Source organism: Cryptomeria japonica, chromosome 1 (assembly GCF_030272615.1).
Source record: "Cryptomeria japonica chromosome 1, Sugi_1.0, whole genome shotgun sequence".
NCBI classification, from domain to species: domain Eukaryota; kingdom Viridiplantae; phylum Streptophyta; class Pinopsida; order Cupressales; family Cupressaceae; genus Cryptomeria; species Cryptomeria japonica.
The window spans coordinates 518,031,234-518,048,104 of NC_081405.1; the positions used below are offsets into that span (position 1 = coordinate 518,031,234).

The 16,871-nt window shown below is 37.3% G+C and overlaps 1 protein-coding gene across 4 annotated transcripts in view; it reads right to left on the reverse strand.

Moving 5' to 3' along the window:
- The window catches only part of LOC131070317 (uncharacterized), a 182,963-nt gene that overhangs the window by 116,038 nt on the left and 50,054 nt on the right, over positions 1-16,871 (reverse strand). For 3 of the 4 annotated variants that reach the window (XM_058005824.2, XM_058005826.2, XM_058005823.2), the window contains one exon: positions 525-622. In XM_058005824.2, coding sequence (XP_057861807.1) covers positions 525-598 — 74 coding nt within the window. In that variant the 5' untranslated portion in view covers positions 599-622. Of the gene's footprint in view, positions 1-524; positions 623-728; positions 809-16,871 lie in introns of all 4 variants that reach the window. The other variant, XM_058005825.2, reaches the window with a different exon arrangement.

Sequence of the window (16,871 nt, forward strand, 5' to 3'; positions counted from 1 at the left end):
CAATGATGGCAAACAAAGAGGGGGTGATCGGAGATAGACATACAAAAAAAGAAAAGGAGCCAGGAACCAATGAGGCAGCATAGGTGGTCCAAGGAGACAGAAACTAATAGTGGAGGGGAAGAAATTTGATATGAGAAAAAGTTTGAAGAGAAAAGAGAATGAAAAAGAATGGGAAAGGACTATACCATAAAAGCAGATAAAACACCTGAAATAAAGGAAAAAGCTTGGCCTAGAATACTCTATAAGTGTAGTTTGGCAAAAGAAGGATTAAGAGTCTGACTTTGAGCCTTCAAGTGCCTTTCCTACAACAGAAATCCACAAGCATGTCAATTGTGACTTCAGCCTCTTTATTTATTAAAATTGAATAATCTCTGGAGTAGATGGAATTCTGATAAAGTGGTCTAATAAAGTGAGCATAATTATTATTGGTGATCAAATAGAATGCTCTAAATAGCCCATTAACAATTTGTGGTGGAATCAAAAACCAACATGGACATGTGAAGATGTGACGATAAAGAACTTACTATGGAAGGAGACATGTTGGACACTTGTACTTGGACTCTGCATGGACACACACTTGACATTGGTGAGGCCCCATCAAATTTCTCCTTTCTTAGTTAACCTGCATAACAACAACTTTCAAGCTTTGGTCAAATTTATAGAGCCAGCTAACAAGTAAAACAATTTTCAACACAAAAAACATATTGACAAACAATAGTGGAGTATACCTCATTCCTATGCAAATTTATCACCATATCACCAGTATTTACTGAAAGAGCTGAACACAAATAACCAGACTCCTTGATTTCTGATATATAATCCCAAATTCTTAACCCAATCTTCAAGGATAAATAGATGAAATCCCAGAAATCATAATGAAACCATGCAATCAAACCTCATAAATATGTAAAATGTAATTTGTTCTTATTGTTTATGAGATATATGGCAGCATGTATTCCCAACATATGCAAGTTACAAACAATCTATATTGAGGGATAATAAGCAATTGTTTCCAAGAGCAACATTTAAAATTCTGTCATGTCCCTGTTATGATAAACATAATCGATGAAAGAAAATTGCCTTGATTGAAGACTTCGTAATTTTCTAAAGACTTAGTTCCAACCGAACTGCAACAGGGAAGGATCAACTGGCTAATATTCATGATCGAGGAACATAACGCTTTCTATTAATCGTTAAATCCTCTACTAAATAACATCGATCACATTATTAATAAAATGGTTTGCTAATACGGGTTTGTTAGCATAAGACTAAGGGACATTTCATTAGTTACAAAAGGTAAGTGAGTAGTTACAAAGGGGCAGCGGTCAAACAAAGAAGAGTCGCCTCTCCTGCAAGCAGATGCAACTGCAGGAAATGACGTGCCTTCTCACCACCATTGAAGGAATACATATACAACTCATTTGACCACTCCAAGGGGAGGAAAGAAGGGCAGAACTTCCCATATACAGCAGCAGCATCAAACATCAACAAATAGAATAAATTATCACCGTGGAACAAGAGGATAGCTTGAAATCTCCAAATGAAAGCAGCATTGAACAAGAAACATTCCAATAAAGGAAGCAAAGGATACCCACAGTGATTAATATTCAGACCATGGAATCATCAAGCGTCGAATCATCAAGTAGAATCAGATCCAAGCATTCAAACAAAATCACACTTGAGAATCATCAATCAGAAAATCAATCAACCATCAAAGCATTAGGAAATCATTCAAGCAGACCAATCCATTCAAGAGGTTGAATTACACAGGAAGTAGCAGCATCGGATCATTAAGAAGGATCAGATCAGGGTACTTAAATAAGAATAAAAGCATTATTTCTGCAGTATCGATAACATATCTGACAACTCGAATGTGGTATACATATTAACATTTTGCTTACGCATAATGAATTATGTTAAAGTGTATGTTCATGTTAATGCTGCCTATATACTATAGATGATGATTAAATATGAGTATATGATAGAAGATATGCCTCATTGTCTGAAATCCATTTTGTTGAAAGGGCCTGAGGTGTAAGCAAAACGGGTTTGAGAGGGCTAAGTAGGCCATCCTAGAGTTGACCATACTAGCTCCTAGGACTAGAGGGCCTTTACATAAAAGAGCCGAGGAACCCACTTACAACCTCCGCCCAACTCCACAAGATGGCACCTAGCTTTACGGAGATGATGTAATATCCCCATCTTTAACTTAGAATAGTACAATGCAATTGTGGACAAGAAGTGGCAGTCCTTGGACACCATTATCAGTAGTAGTTAGTGGAATTAGTAAAGTTCTTATACTTAAAGAATAAAAGATGAGGAAACCGTGAAGTCTTATAAATAAGACGGTTTCCTAAGATTCCAAAATAAAGATCATCATACTAAGTACAGAGAGTGTCTCCATCAATAAGACAATCACACTCAAGACCATGGATGAATGATTACCTACGATGCATTATATGAATCAGGCAGGCAGTTTGAGCAGAGACAATTGTATTGTCATAACCCCTCTTTGGACATTGGATTATTGTGATTAAATAAATACGATAATTAAAACATTTATTAATTAACATCTAATAATATTAGAAAATCGTCTCATTTATGAGACTTCACGATTTTCCTCTAAAGTGAGAGGGCTGTCATAACCCCACATCTGGTGAGGTAAGTAATAATAGATTATGTGATTCTTCATCATAATAATAATAAATTATCATTTATTATGTAATTAATTATTGATGTTAACAGTAATATTAATCATTCATTAAATATAAAAAAATAAAGGATAGTGGATGATAATTCCGAACATCCATAAGTTTGTGTTGCAGAGTTATTATGAGGACTACATAAGCACGTCAACAAAGGGACTCAAGCTTAGCGGTGGTAGAATACCTCCACGAGACCAGTGACTGTAGGGCAAACAACAAGAGATAAGCTGTATATAGTAAGGAAGTCTACAAAAGAATTGTGGGTTGATAAGGAACAACAATTATGCCAGGATGAATAAGACGATAGGCTATGGCATTCTAACGAGCTCGATTTAAGGAGGAGAAACTAATCGAGCGATTAGTCAAGCTTCTGAGACAATCGACTGTCAGCAATAAGAAGCCTAGGTGTTGTCAACCCCATCCAGAAACAAGATTCTTCATTGTGAGCGGAGTGACCGCAAGAATTTTAGACAGTAGTGACATCGAATCAGTTGGAATGGAGATATCTCTAAAGAGACTCCAAACCCATCACATACGTGACACATATAAATCAGAGAAGAATACCAAGTAATCTCCAATGAATATGGATCGATTTAGAATTATACTAGATGGATAGATATCGATTGTCAACACCAACTAGGAACAATTGCTAGAAGCAACGGATAATTCTCATCGTAATCATATCAGCAATAATAATGAAACTAATTGCAAATAATAGTCGCCGTTTATATTTGGATAAGGATCGATTACAATACACCAGCATGTTACCGTCTCAGAGCAACACGATGATTGGTAAGTTAACAATGGTTACCGTAACTAATAATTTAATAAGAAAATCGATAAGTGTTACCATTACAAGTCTTAACGATGTCCCAAGGGATGCGATTAATAGTTGTATAAAGAAAAGTATTAAGGAACATGTTTCGTGGCTCATACCAAGGGGTTCATCATTCCAAACACATCATATAAGAAGGTAGTTCTATCATTCAATTCGGGGGATGGGAAAAAGGAAGGAATATTACCAATACCGAAGGCTGTAATAATGAGATCAAAACTGTTATAAAGCTACAGGCAGTAACATCTTTGTTCTCGGTAGTATGCACAGGGATATGCTTAATACGTATGCCTAATATATGAAGCTTGATAATGTCTGTATGCAGAATTTAATAGTAATATCAGTATAGACTGCAATATGATGACAGCCAAACTTAGTTACACATACAGTGGCAGACCAGATCTGACGTATGTCAGATCTGTCTGCCTTTACAACCACTGAATATAGTGATGATTAATGTTTTAAGCAGCAGTATATTAATAACTTATATAAAAAGTAATTAGTAGATACATAAATAATTGATTATATAATTTAATTCATTTCTTTATTTATATATATATATATATATATATATTCAATTCAGTATAAGGAATAATATAAGGATCCTAAATATAGATATTGATAATAATAAATATTAATATAATAATTATAGTTAATATTAATATAATAAAGAGTAATTATTAATTAGTAAATTAATAAATATTTATTTAATCACCAAAACAAAGTATTTATTAATTAATTGATAATAATAAGTATTTATTAATTAAAAATTAATAAATGTGTAATTGATTTATAAATCAAAAATAGGATTAATTATTTATTTAGTATGGTAAGATAGCTAGTACTTGATTGACTAAAGAAAAGGTAGAACATCCTAGATTGGATTCATGTTAAGATAATTTTGTCTCCTAATCGATTTAGTAAGTTATAAATATATTGGAAATCGATTAATTACGGTTAAAACTGTTTTGAACCAAGTAGGGGGCATTACATGTATACATCAGGAAGCATCTATGTGGATAATCAGCTTGGAAGTCCACTGTCATACAATCGTCAGGGATTCGTATTGTTAAGAAGGTAAAGAATTGATAATCAGGTATTGAGAATCGATAGAAAGTAAATACAAAGATCGAACTTCCTTGCCATAAAAGATATCGCTCAGGATATCAAGCATAGATAGTCATATTTACGATGCAAAGATGTTACAGAGAATATTGAAAATTAAGGCTGACCGACCACATTAATGAAGGAGGTTGGCATCGATATTGCCCAAGTAATCGATAATCTAAGTCGATGATAATATGATAAGAAGAGCATGACGAATATTGATTTAGTAAAAAGACTAAGCGATTAGCATACTAATGAAATAGTGTGATGGGTATACAGCAGTTAGCATTTGTTATTAATGTAATTTGTAATCATCCAAAAGGAGTGCAATAATGAAGGAGGGTGTCTCATCGTTACCAAAGGGTCCTATCCTTTAAGTTTTGGAGATATATAAGCAAGATCTTTCCCACTCTATTGATAATCATCGGATTTTGTCTTTTATTCTTATTTGTATCCATTATTGGATCAGCTCATTTGAGCATTGCCTTTGGGCACCTTCGGCTGCATGTATATATATTCATATCAGAAACAGCATCTTCATTCATTGTTGCAAGCATACATCTCCCAATCAGAAACAGCAACATATCACTACAAGAGATATTAGTATTTTCTGAAATGCATAAGTGTATCAACATATCAGACACAGCAAGTGTTATCGATTGCATGATTTGAAGGATTAGAAGTAGACATAGCATTTGATATTTGCATTACTAGTGGAAAGAGTTCATTGCATAATTCACATCGATATATCAGGAAGAGCACCTATCTCTATATTATTGCAGATTGGAATTTCTAACTTTGCATGATCCCCAAGATTGTATAAGATATAGCATTGTTTTGTTCTCCAATCTTTATCTTTCATCAATATAGGTGAACGGTAAAGTTTATCAGCATATTGTTGCACCAAGTGCAACATATACATCTATAAGGTCAAATCACTTAAGATAAGATAAGATAAATTCATTAACGTCCAACGGAAGACCACAAAGCGGGTCCAAGGGACTGCCAACAACCAGAAAAGGGGGCCAGCCCATAGCAAGGACACCAAACGGTGCCCGAAGAAAAGCAACAAAACAAACAAAGCCAATGAAACTGAAAGAGAGGAAAGAGAGAGGGGACGAGGGAAAGAGGGGAAGGAAATCCCAGCCGGGACAGTCCAAACCCCTCAACCCCCACTACAAAATCTGCACCGTAGAGAAGAACCTCAAAATAGATGTGCAACCGAAAGAGTCAACATGAGGCCCAGAGCCCTTATGACGCTTCCTGGAAGGAGAGGAGCACCATTGCTGAAGGGAGCCCCTCCAGGAGATCGCTGACTGAAGAGAGCTGGGGAGGTGACCATGCTAGCGCTTGGGGCCCCGAGCTGAGTGAATCTCAGGAAAGGAGGTAAAGAGCCGATGCGACTGAACAATGTCATGGTGTTGATGCTGAGAGGAGAAATCCCGAAACCGAACGACCTCCTAAATGTAAAGAGCAAGGCACCTCTGGTCAGTGTATCTGAAAAAGGTGGAGATGGACTGTGCTTCCCTGAAGAGGCAGTAAAATCCACCTCTGATCTCATAGTAAATAGGGCAACGGAAAATGAAGTGCTCCTCAATCTTGACCTCCCCCATACTGCAAAGCCGGAAAATCCTGCTATCTCTGACTAACTGATGATCAGTCTCAATGTGGAGATGATGAGAGCCCACCCTAAAAGAGCCAAGGGGTATCCGAAGAGAATGTGCCTAGTGGTAGGATAGATAAGGACACACAATGAGCCCATCTTTCAGCTCTAGAAAATGCTCAGCATAAAAGGCCATCTTAGGGCGAAGGCCCCCATGGGGGTTGACCCAGGTGTTGTGGATGAACTGCCTCTAAATATCCTTAGGGACACACCTATTAAGCTTTTGTCTAGAAGGAAGGAGATGGTGAGGAGCACCGAGACAGTACTGGAAGGGCGAGAGACAATCAATCTGAATCCCAATAGAGCCAAGAAGGGTCAAGGCCTCAGCAAACCAACCACAAGCCCGATGGACACCGAGGCAGCAATGGCCTCAAGAGAGCAGTAAGCAAAGTAGGGGTACCTGAGGCGCCCCTCCACAGTGTCAGCATAACCCGCAGGCGGTGCAAGAACCAAATAAGGTCGAAGATGGCCCCAAGTCTGAAGGGATGAGCCCCGAACTCCACAAGAATAATATTATGAGGTATGGTCTGCTTACATCTGATAATGCACCAAAGAAGAAGAACTTGAACCTGCTCCGCAGAAGCCCAATCAGACTCCAAGAGGGACGGCCCACAAACCACAAACCAATAAAGAATAGTAAGCCTAATCAAAGCGTCCACGAGGTTCATCTTGGACGTGGTGTCCTGGAAGTGGTGTCGAAAGCACTACCTCTCAAGAAGAGCCAAGGAACCATAACCCTTGTTGATTTGCGACTTGAGGGCAGGCCTCAAACTAAAACAGGGGCCAGAGAACTTTATCCCCAGATAAGTGTAAGAGGAAGAGATCTCAATCTCCACCCCTTTGAAGAAAAAGTGGAGGCGAGACCTTCGTTTTCCCCAAATTGACCGTCAACTGTCTAAGGTCACAAAAAGTTGTGAGGCAATCCAACTATCTCTGTAAACCCTCAGGGGAGGAGGCGAAAAGAACAACATCATCAGCGAAGAGCAAAATAGAGATCAGAGCATGTGGAGAAGGCAACCATCCACAGAAAGGGAGTGCTCCAAAAGAAACCCCTCCAACTCATCAATGTAAATACCAAACAAAGTGGGGGAAAGGGGGCAGCCCTGCTTAACACAAATAGTGCTCCTAATGAAGTCAGAGAAACCAAGGGGGTTCTTAAGATGACCCATGACCAACTCATAAAGTCTCATAATGGCAGCCAAAAAAGTCTCAAAAATGCCAATGTCACGAAGTCTCTGGAAGAGTGTCGTCCTGGGCACAATATCAAAATCTTTGCAAAAGTCCACAAAGCAGCACTAAACCTTCGAGGAGTGGTGGCGAGCCTCCTCAATAATAGCTCTAAGGGTCAAGATATGATCTGTGGTCTGATAATCTAGTCTGAAACCGGCTTGTCCCCGAGTACGAATACCACAGTGGTCCAACTCTCTGGAGAGAATAGCATGAAGAATTGTGGCGTAGAGTTTGGAAAAAGAGTGACCCACCACAATAGCCTTGTAATTGTTAGGATCGGAAGTCGAGCCCGCCTTGTGGATCGGGTGGATGATGTGATGTGACCAAGGAGGGAACCTAGTGCAAACCACATGGTTGAATAAGTCGGCTAAATAAGAACTCAAGATGGCACTACCATGCTTGAAGAACTCGGCCTGAAAACCTCCTCATCAACTGCCCTGCTACTGTTCATAGTTCTAATAGCTTCCTTGATGTTCGTGTGGGTAAAACGATGGCAATGAGGAGGAGAGGCGGCGAGGATGAGGGGCTGATTGGGGATATCATAAAGCACGAAAGTATGGGAAACCAGAGAGCTATGGTCCAGATCAGTGGGAAGGGGGAGCGACGAGGGAAAAGGGTGCGCCAGAAGGACTTGGGGGAGTGGATGAGAGTGGGAGAGTGAAGGACTTAGCATACATCTAATTGTATAATCAAAGATAGCAGTGGTATTGATATTAGTCATTATTCTTGTAATAACATTATCGTTGTTTATATTCTTTCCATTATATAAGTTTTAAGTGGCATCATACATTGCAATTCATAGCAAGAACAGAGAGTTCAAGGTAATTGTTCCAATATTCCAAGATATCTTAAAAGGGGACATTACTGATGAGGCATTGATGAGGAAAGTAGGTAAAAACTGCTAAGCAAGCAAGAGGGTTGTGGTAGACATCCATTCTTGGGCTTAGTATAAAAATGGCTTCAAGCGGACCCATCATGTCTCTTCCTCCAAACCCTAATATGCTTGTGTAATATTATTGATGAAATATGAATATGATGTGATCTTGTCTAACCCTAATGATTGAATATATATATATATATTCAAATCTAGGATCACATTATTTAAAGAGATATTTAGTTGGTAAGAAATAACCCTAACCCTAATTTGTTGCAAATTTTAGGGCAAATTAGGAAGGGGACATTACAAATTCAATGTATATAGAGTGTTATGTTTTAATTGGTGCTTAATGCTTGTCTATGAAAAAACAAACAATGGTGCTTTCTTTAACCTCACTACATTAGATTTATCTGTCAATATATCTTGTAACAACTGAGTCACTGAAATTATCTATTTTCACAAAAGCAAACTTTACTTCTCAAGTATTTTGAAATTTCTCTACAAAAGTATAGCCAGTCACAGGATATGTAAAAGTAACTTTTCCAAGCACTATAGACAAAGAGAATGAATTGTTTAGAGTCTAGACTTTCTATCCTCTATCTGGTGGGGAGAAAGAGAGTCTTAGGGAGGGATGAGTTCAGCCAGAATGGAGAGACGGATTTGTGATGGAGGAGAAGTTGAGTCGTGAACATCATATAGAGTGTTATGTTTTAATTGGTGCTTAATGCTTGTCTATGAAAAAAACAAACAATGGTGCTTTCTTTAACATCACTACCTTAGATTTATCTATCAATATATCTTATAACAACTGAGTCACTCAAATTATCTATTTTCACAAAACAAACTTTTCTTCTCAGGTATTTTGAAATTTCTCTATAAAAGTATAGCCAGTCACAGGATATGTAAAAGAAACTTTTCCAAGCACTCTAGACAAAAAGAAGAATTATTTAGACTTAAACTTTTCCGAGCACTATAGACAAAGAGAATGAATTGTTTAGACTTTCTATCCTCTATCTGGTAGGGAGTAAGAGATTCTTTTGTTAAATAGTTTATTTTACCCTTATGCTTTTGTCCTTGTCAACAATCTTTGAGAATATGATTTATGTGCACCACTGAACTATATTCCAACTTCAACATGTGTCAATATAAAGTTTTCCTTTTAGCCAAAGGCTCCAAGGGATATAATGACATATAGTTCTCTCTTTTGCATTTCTTGTGTATGTCATATGTCCTGAGCTACAACATTTTTTTGAAATCAATTGAATAGGGTTTTAATGCACCCATTTAACTTTGCATCTCTTTTTGGATTTGTTAGAGTTTAGGATTTAGGGTTTATCTATATGTTACCAAGCTCCACCCCCAAACCCTTCTAACTTGGGCCCACTTTAAATAAATCCTCTACCAAAAAGGTCTGGGCTCCAATAATTTCCCATGCCCTGCAGAAGTACATCCTGGGTTTTATCTAAGATGAACCCAAGTCAACTTGGAACATGTCCAAGCCCCTAAACCAAAAAAACAAAATTAAAACACATTTTTAAATCTAATGAAACTCAAAAAATTCAAATACTAAAACCTAATGACAAAAAACACTGAATAATTAATCTTTCAATTGTGTCTTGTGGTTAATTTTGTTTATTCTATGCATCTTATTGTTAAATATATGTATGAGTTTTTACATTTTCTGTACAGCCATACCCAATCCGTATTGAACCCAAGTTTAAAAAATTGGCAAACTGCCTTATCCAAACCCTGTACCCAAACCTGAACCAAGACCAGCAATTTAGGTTTAACATGGCCATCCATTTGAATTTTCCTGACAGAAAACTCTACTTCTTCACATTTGGAACACATATTTCTCTATAGATATTGCTTCCACTTATATGGTTAGTGTAGAAACCTGTTTCTGTCCATTTAATTAAAAATAGATATTTGATTATTTAACCACCGTTCAACTATTAATTAAATGAATATTTAATTGATTCACCCCAGCCCTCTTGTCCTATTAATTAAATAAATTATTCAATTTATTTGATTTAACTCACTTAACCACATTCTAACTATTAATTAAATAAATAAAGCATATTTGTTTAATTAACCCCCCTCTCACATTAAAATAAATTAACATTTATTCAAATCCTCTCTCACATTTAAATAAATATTTAATTATTTAAATTCCTAAATCCCTCACCCACTTGCACTTTTTAGAAAATCCAAGTTGCAAGTTAACCCTCCTAATCATGTCCTAACCCCTATTATCAGCCTAAACACCCTCTAAGTGTTTGTACATTCCTAAACCAAGGGATTAAGGAAGAGGCACTTCTCAAACATTTAAGGCTCTTACAAAGCATTCATTGCCTTCTCCCTTCCACAAGCAAAACCCCTTAACCCTTGCACATTCCTTTAGCCATTGGGTAAAAGCTAGGTTACCGGGTTCACCTCTGGGCCCCCCTGGTACGGGTCTCGTTCGACCTAGGTTCGACCAGGGTTCGAAAAACCCAGAGTGGGTTCGACCAGTCGAACCCGGGGTTGAACCCAGTCAAACTCGGGCCGACCCAGTCGAACCCGAGCGGCTGGGCGGCCCGTAAAGTTAAAAAACAATACAAATTGAATTTTTTTTTCAATTCTGCCTTGTAAAAAGTGAAAGTTATAACCTAAAATTGACTTCTAAAACATTTTATTAACTCATTTCACCTCATTTGTGTTGCAAACAAAAGTTTTATGAGAGCAAGTTGAAGAAAGGGTGAACAAAATTTGACTTCCAAGATCAAAGAGGAGTTGAAGACTGATTTTTGAAGCTTCAACAAGTGTTGCAGCATCATTTCCATACATTTTCAAGCTTCCATTGGCTGCAAGAGGTAGGTTTTTAAACATTTTTTTCCAACTATTTTTGTTTCACAAATTGTCAAACATGAAACTTGAATTTTTTTTCATTATTTAGTTTTTGTTTTTGAATATGTTTATATTATTTCTTGCCATAGGAACTAGAATGGCATCTACATCTTCCTCCATTGGCAATGAACAAATAATTGCAAAACAAAGAAATGATCCAAATTCTCCCTTATGGAAATATGTGGACATTATAAAACAACTTCCGGGAGGTGGGGGATTCCGTTGGAAATGCCATGGATGTGATATTGAACGTAATAGTTCATATTATCGGGTGGTAGGCCATTTGTGTGGAATAAAAGGAAGAGGCATCAAAAAATGCCCTGGAAAAAATGGTAAACCTATACTAGATGAGACAGTGATGAAATATATTAGGGAGCATGAGGCGGCAGAAGAGAGGGAAGCCCGTAGATTGAACCAAACCGCATCAAAGAAAACAAAGGGAATGCAAGGCCCTTCTAATCCCACTATTGTAGTAGAAGACCACCCCTTCTTTGCCACAAATGAACCTCAAAGTGAACCACCCTTGACACGTAAAAGAACAAAGGGGCCTTTAGAAACTGCATTCCAAAATGAGAGTAGAGACAATGCTGATGAAGATATAGTAAGGTGCATTTATGCAAATGGGTTGTCATTCAATATTGTTCGCTCCCCATATTGGAAGCAAATGATAAAAAGTGTTAATGAGACTCCAAAAGGGTATAAGGGCCCCGGTTATGAGAAGGTACGTGGAACATTATTGGAGAAAGAGGTGAAGAGGGTTGAAGATGCATTGAAACCCATAAGGGATTCATAGGTTGAGACAGGTGTAACAATTGTTTCAGATGGGTGGAAAGATGCTAAAAACCGTCCCTTGATCAATGTCATAGCGGTGTCCCCTAAAGGGGCAATGTTTTTGAGAGCTCTGGATTGTGAGGGCCAAATAAAAGATGGCCAATTTATTGCAGAAATTCTCATCTCTGCCATTGAGTCCGTGGGATCCTACAATGTTGTCCAAGTCATAACGGACAATGCAAAAAATTGTAGAGTTGTTGGTTTGTTGGTTGAGCAACACTATGAACACATCTTTTGGACACCTTGTGCAGTACATTCACTCAATCTTATGCTACAAAGGATTGGGCAAAAAATAAAATGGATCAGAGATGTGTATGCAGAGGCTGAGGACATCCAGATGTTCATCACAAACCACCACACGTCTCAAGGGATTTTTAAAGCCTATTCGAATTTGGAGCTATTGAAGGTAAGTGAAATAGTAATTTAATTTTACATTTTCTGATTTTTTTTAATTTTCAATGTTCATAATATCATTGTGTAAGCTATATTGGGTATTCTTCTTTAAAGTATGGCTTTATTTTTTAATCATTTGGCATTAATTTGTGTTATAGGTTGCTGAGACCCGTTTTGCATCAAACACAATCGTCTTAAGACGACTTGTGAAAGTTAGAGTGGCACTATGCAATATGGTGATCAGCACCAATTGGACTGTATGGAAGCAAAGTAGCACTGAGAGGGCAGAAAAAATTAGGGATAGAATATTGAGTGAGAAATGGTGGGATAATCGTCTTAAGACGACTTGTGAAAGTTAGAGTGGCACTATGCAATATGGTGATCAGCACCAATTGGACTGTATGGAAGCAAAGTAGCACTGAGAGGGCAGAAAAAATTAGGGATAGAATATTGAGTGAGAAATGGTGGGATAATCGTCTTAAGACGACTTGTGAAAGTTAGAGTGGCACTATGCAATATGGTGATCAGCACCAATTGGACTGTATGGAAGCAAAGTAGCACTGAGAGGGCAGAAAAAATTAGGGATAGAATATTGAGTGAGAAATGGTGGGATCTTGTTACATATCTCCTAATTATCACTGAGCCCATCATGAGCATGATTCGCTATACAGACATGGATAGGCCTTGCATAGGTGAGATTTATGATGGCATTTACTCAATGCTTGAAAAAATAAAGGTCACTATAAATGAAAAAGAGAATGATCCTCAAGAGAAATTCTTCAAAGAACTAGAAGTAATTATTGTAGAAAGGTGGAATAAGATGACCACTCCTTTGCACCTTCTTGCCTATGCCTTGACACCTAAGTACTATAGCAATCAGTTTCTTGATAAACCAAGAAGGATTCCACCATGGAGAGATCTAGAAGTATCTGATGGGTACAAGGCAGCATTTCTTAGACTATATCCTGATGATGATTTGCGAGATGTTGTTACAAATGAGTTCATAGAATTCGCAAATGGGAATGGTCTAAGTGTTGATGCACTTCGTCATAGATCCAAGAAGGATGCTCATAGCTGGTGGTACTTCCATGGCACATGCTTCCAACACCTACAACCCCTCGCTATAAAAGTTTTATCACAAGTTTAATTAATTAAAATTTTAAATTTACAAGTTTTAGTTTATTTATAGTTTACTTTGTCTTCATAGGTTGCTAGTTCATCTGCTTCAGAAAGAAATTGGAGCAAATACTCTTTCATCCACTCTGTAAAGCACAATAGGCTGCTATCAAAAAGAGCGGAGAATTTAGTATATGTGCATTCCAACCTACGTCTTCTTTCACACAAACAACATGACTACATACAATTGGAAACAAAGATGTGGGATATAGAGCCAAAGCATACTGATTTGGATGCTCCTGCTTCTCAGCTTCTTGCATTGACACTTGATGACTCGGAAATTGAGCCAACTTATAGTGCAAGTGCAAGTGGCATTGGCTTATCTAATGTTTAAACTTTAAGTTTATATTGTTGAAAGTTGAAACAATGATACTTGAATATTTTGTCATTTTGATATTAAACTTCATGTATATGATGCTATTATGGTATGATCGTGATGCTATGATTACAAGTTTATGTTTGTTTTGTTGTTTATATGATGCTATGTGACATGCAAATTTTAATTCATGCTTATAGGCTTCACAAATATCAAAATATATATATATATAAAAAAAATTTACATGTTTTTGTACTAACGAACCCAAACGAACCCAAAACCCTTTTCAAAATTTTGCCGTACCGGCGTACCGGGTTCTTCGAACCCGAACCCGTGCCCGAACCCAAACCGGCAATCTAGGGTAAAAGCTTTATCCATTAACCTAACCATCCATGGTAACCTTCATGTCTCTTCAAGCATTTAATGCTTTGTCCCCCTCTCCTCTCAAGCCTTCCCTTGTTGACACTTGTCAACATGTGATTGGCTTGAAGGAGAGCACATGGATTGAGGATCAACACTTCCTCAATCAATCCTAGCCCTTCCTCAACCAAATCAATCTCAGCCCTTCATTTGCCCATTTTTCCTATAAATAGAGTCATTGCCTTCATGGTTAGAAGGTCACAAGAGTTACCCATAGGCATTGTTACTTTGCTTAGATTTTGAATGATTTGTATTATGTTTTAGCTCTTCCACTAATTGGAGTTGCTAGTTGACATTAATAATTCATTTACATCCTTACTATAATCAACCATCTCCCATCCTCCATTTGACATCCTTTTGTGCTAGTGCTCAAGCCGAGGCCATACTTCACATAGCAACCGGATCTTGGAGAGGAGGACAAGGAAGAGTCATGGCATAGGGAGCATCATGGGAAAGTTTCGTATTCATTTTGTTTATTTATTTCCTAACTAGCTTCTTGTGTTAATCTTATTTGATAATGCTTTGGATGGATTTGTCTTCATGTTTTGCTTATGGTTGAAAGCTCATTACTAACATGATTTCATAATGATTTTGCTAATCTCCATTTTAGCGTTTCATTTTGTGAACCCGACATATTTAGAACTCAAACACGTAATTGCATAAAGGATTCATAATTAGATAAATGATCAAATACATGTATTTACCTGAAATGAAGGATTTGATCATGTATTTGCCTGACAAGTATGGTTCATTATGTTTGTAGAATTACTCGAAAGTTTCAATTGATGTAGAGTGGAAAAATTTTTAAAAGCCTTTTCAATAAATGTATTTGCTGCACATTATCCATTAATGTGTTCCATGAGATGACATTTCTATGAAGCATTGTAGAAGATCACGTGCCTAATCTACCAGTAGGGAGGACGTTGAAGAAGGTTATGAAATTTGCATTTTGTTTGCCATTTGCTGACTGTTCTAAAAGGAAACCATTTCACCAAAATAAGTTTTAATGCCTGCAAATTTGTCTTTGTCTCCAAGTTTTCTAAAGCCATTTCAGCAGATATATTGCAGACTGTTGAAAAACCATTTCAAACTTTATTTTGAGCATTATTTTGAAATCGTTGCATGCCTTGAGACCACATTTCTTTTGCACATTATGTCAAACAGTTAACACCCCTTCTCTATGCTCCCGCAGCGGTTGCTTGAGAGTTTCTAAAGCTTTTTCACTAAATCCATTTTGTGCATATCATGCACTCACTGTTTTCACAGTTTCCATTTCAACAAAGACAGTGAGGCGGCTGGCAAAGGTCGTGGAATTTAGACATGCAAAATGCATTTGCTTCAAAGTTGTTAAAACCTTTTCAACAATTACAATGCACATATCCTGCAATCGTTCATCTCCATGAGACGACATCTCTTTGACATTGCATGTTGCTTGAAAGTTTCTGAAGCCTTTTCAACAAAAGACTCTCCACCATTATGCTTTGATTGACTCTCCACAATTATGCTTTGATTGATGTTCATACCTTCCCCAAAGCTCACATTTTGAGCACAAACCATTAAATTCAGAGTTCTCATTTTGACACATGCAGGGAGGGCGCTAGCTAAAGGTTGTGGAATCAGGCTTACAACTCTCATTACGGTCATTTCCATTTGCTTGAAAGCTTCTAAAGCTTATTCAACAAATCCACTTTGTGCATATCTGCAACCCACGCATTCCATGAGGTAACATCGTTTTTTTAAGGCATTCTGTCAGGCAATTTGTGCAGGTCATGGCATTTGGCTTTACGACTGCCAAATTGCATTTGCTTTAAAGTTTTTAAAGCCTTTTCAACAAATGCAATGCGCATATCCTGCCATCATCTTTCCGTTATATGAAGTCTTTTTTTTTGAGAATCTGTCAAACAGCACTGAGAGGATGTTGGCGCATGTTGTCAAATTTGGCTTTACATCTGCCAAATGCATTTGCTTGAACGCTAATTATGCCTTTTCTACAAATCCATTTTAAGCAAATTCTGCAATCATAGCGTTTTCATTAAAAGGATGCCGGCAAAGATCACTGAATTTTATGCTGCCAAATGCATTTACCCCTGATTTTACTAGTTGTTGCATGTATATCTGCCACGTACAGCATTTTAGGCTTTGAAAGAAACTTCAACGTTGTATAATATGGATTTGAAACAATACAATGGGCCTATGTTATTTGTCTAGGGCCTAAGTGTTGGCATGTTTGGCATAAATGATGAGGTTGAGATGATGATAGATGATTGTACCAGTAGAGGAAAGATGACATGATCAGTTATTTGTGTTGTCATTGATGGCAACCAGGGTCAACTGATGTTTAATGATGTTTACAGTTGGTTATCAGTGATTGACTTTGTTAGCCGCATTATTGTATACGGGAATACGAATAGTTAATTAAGTCGTAATTG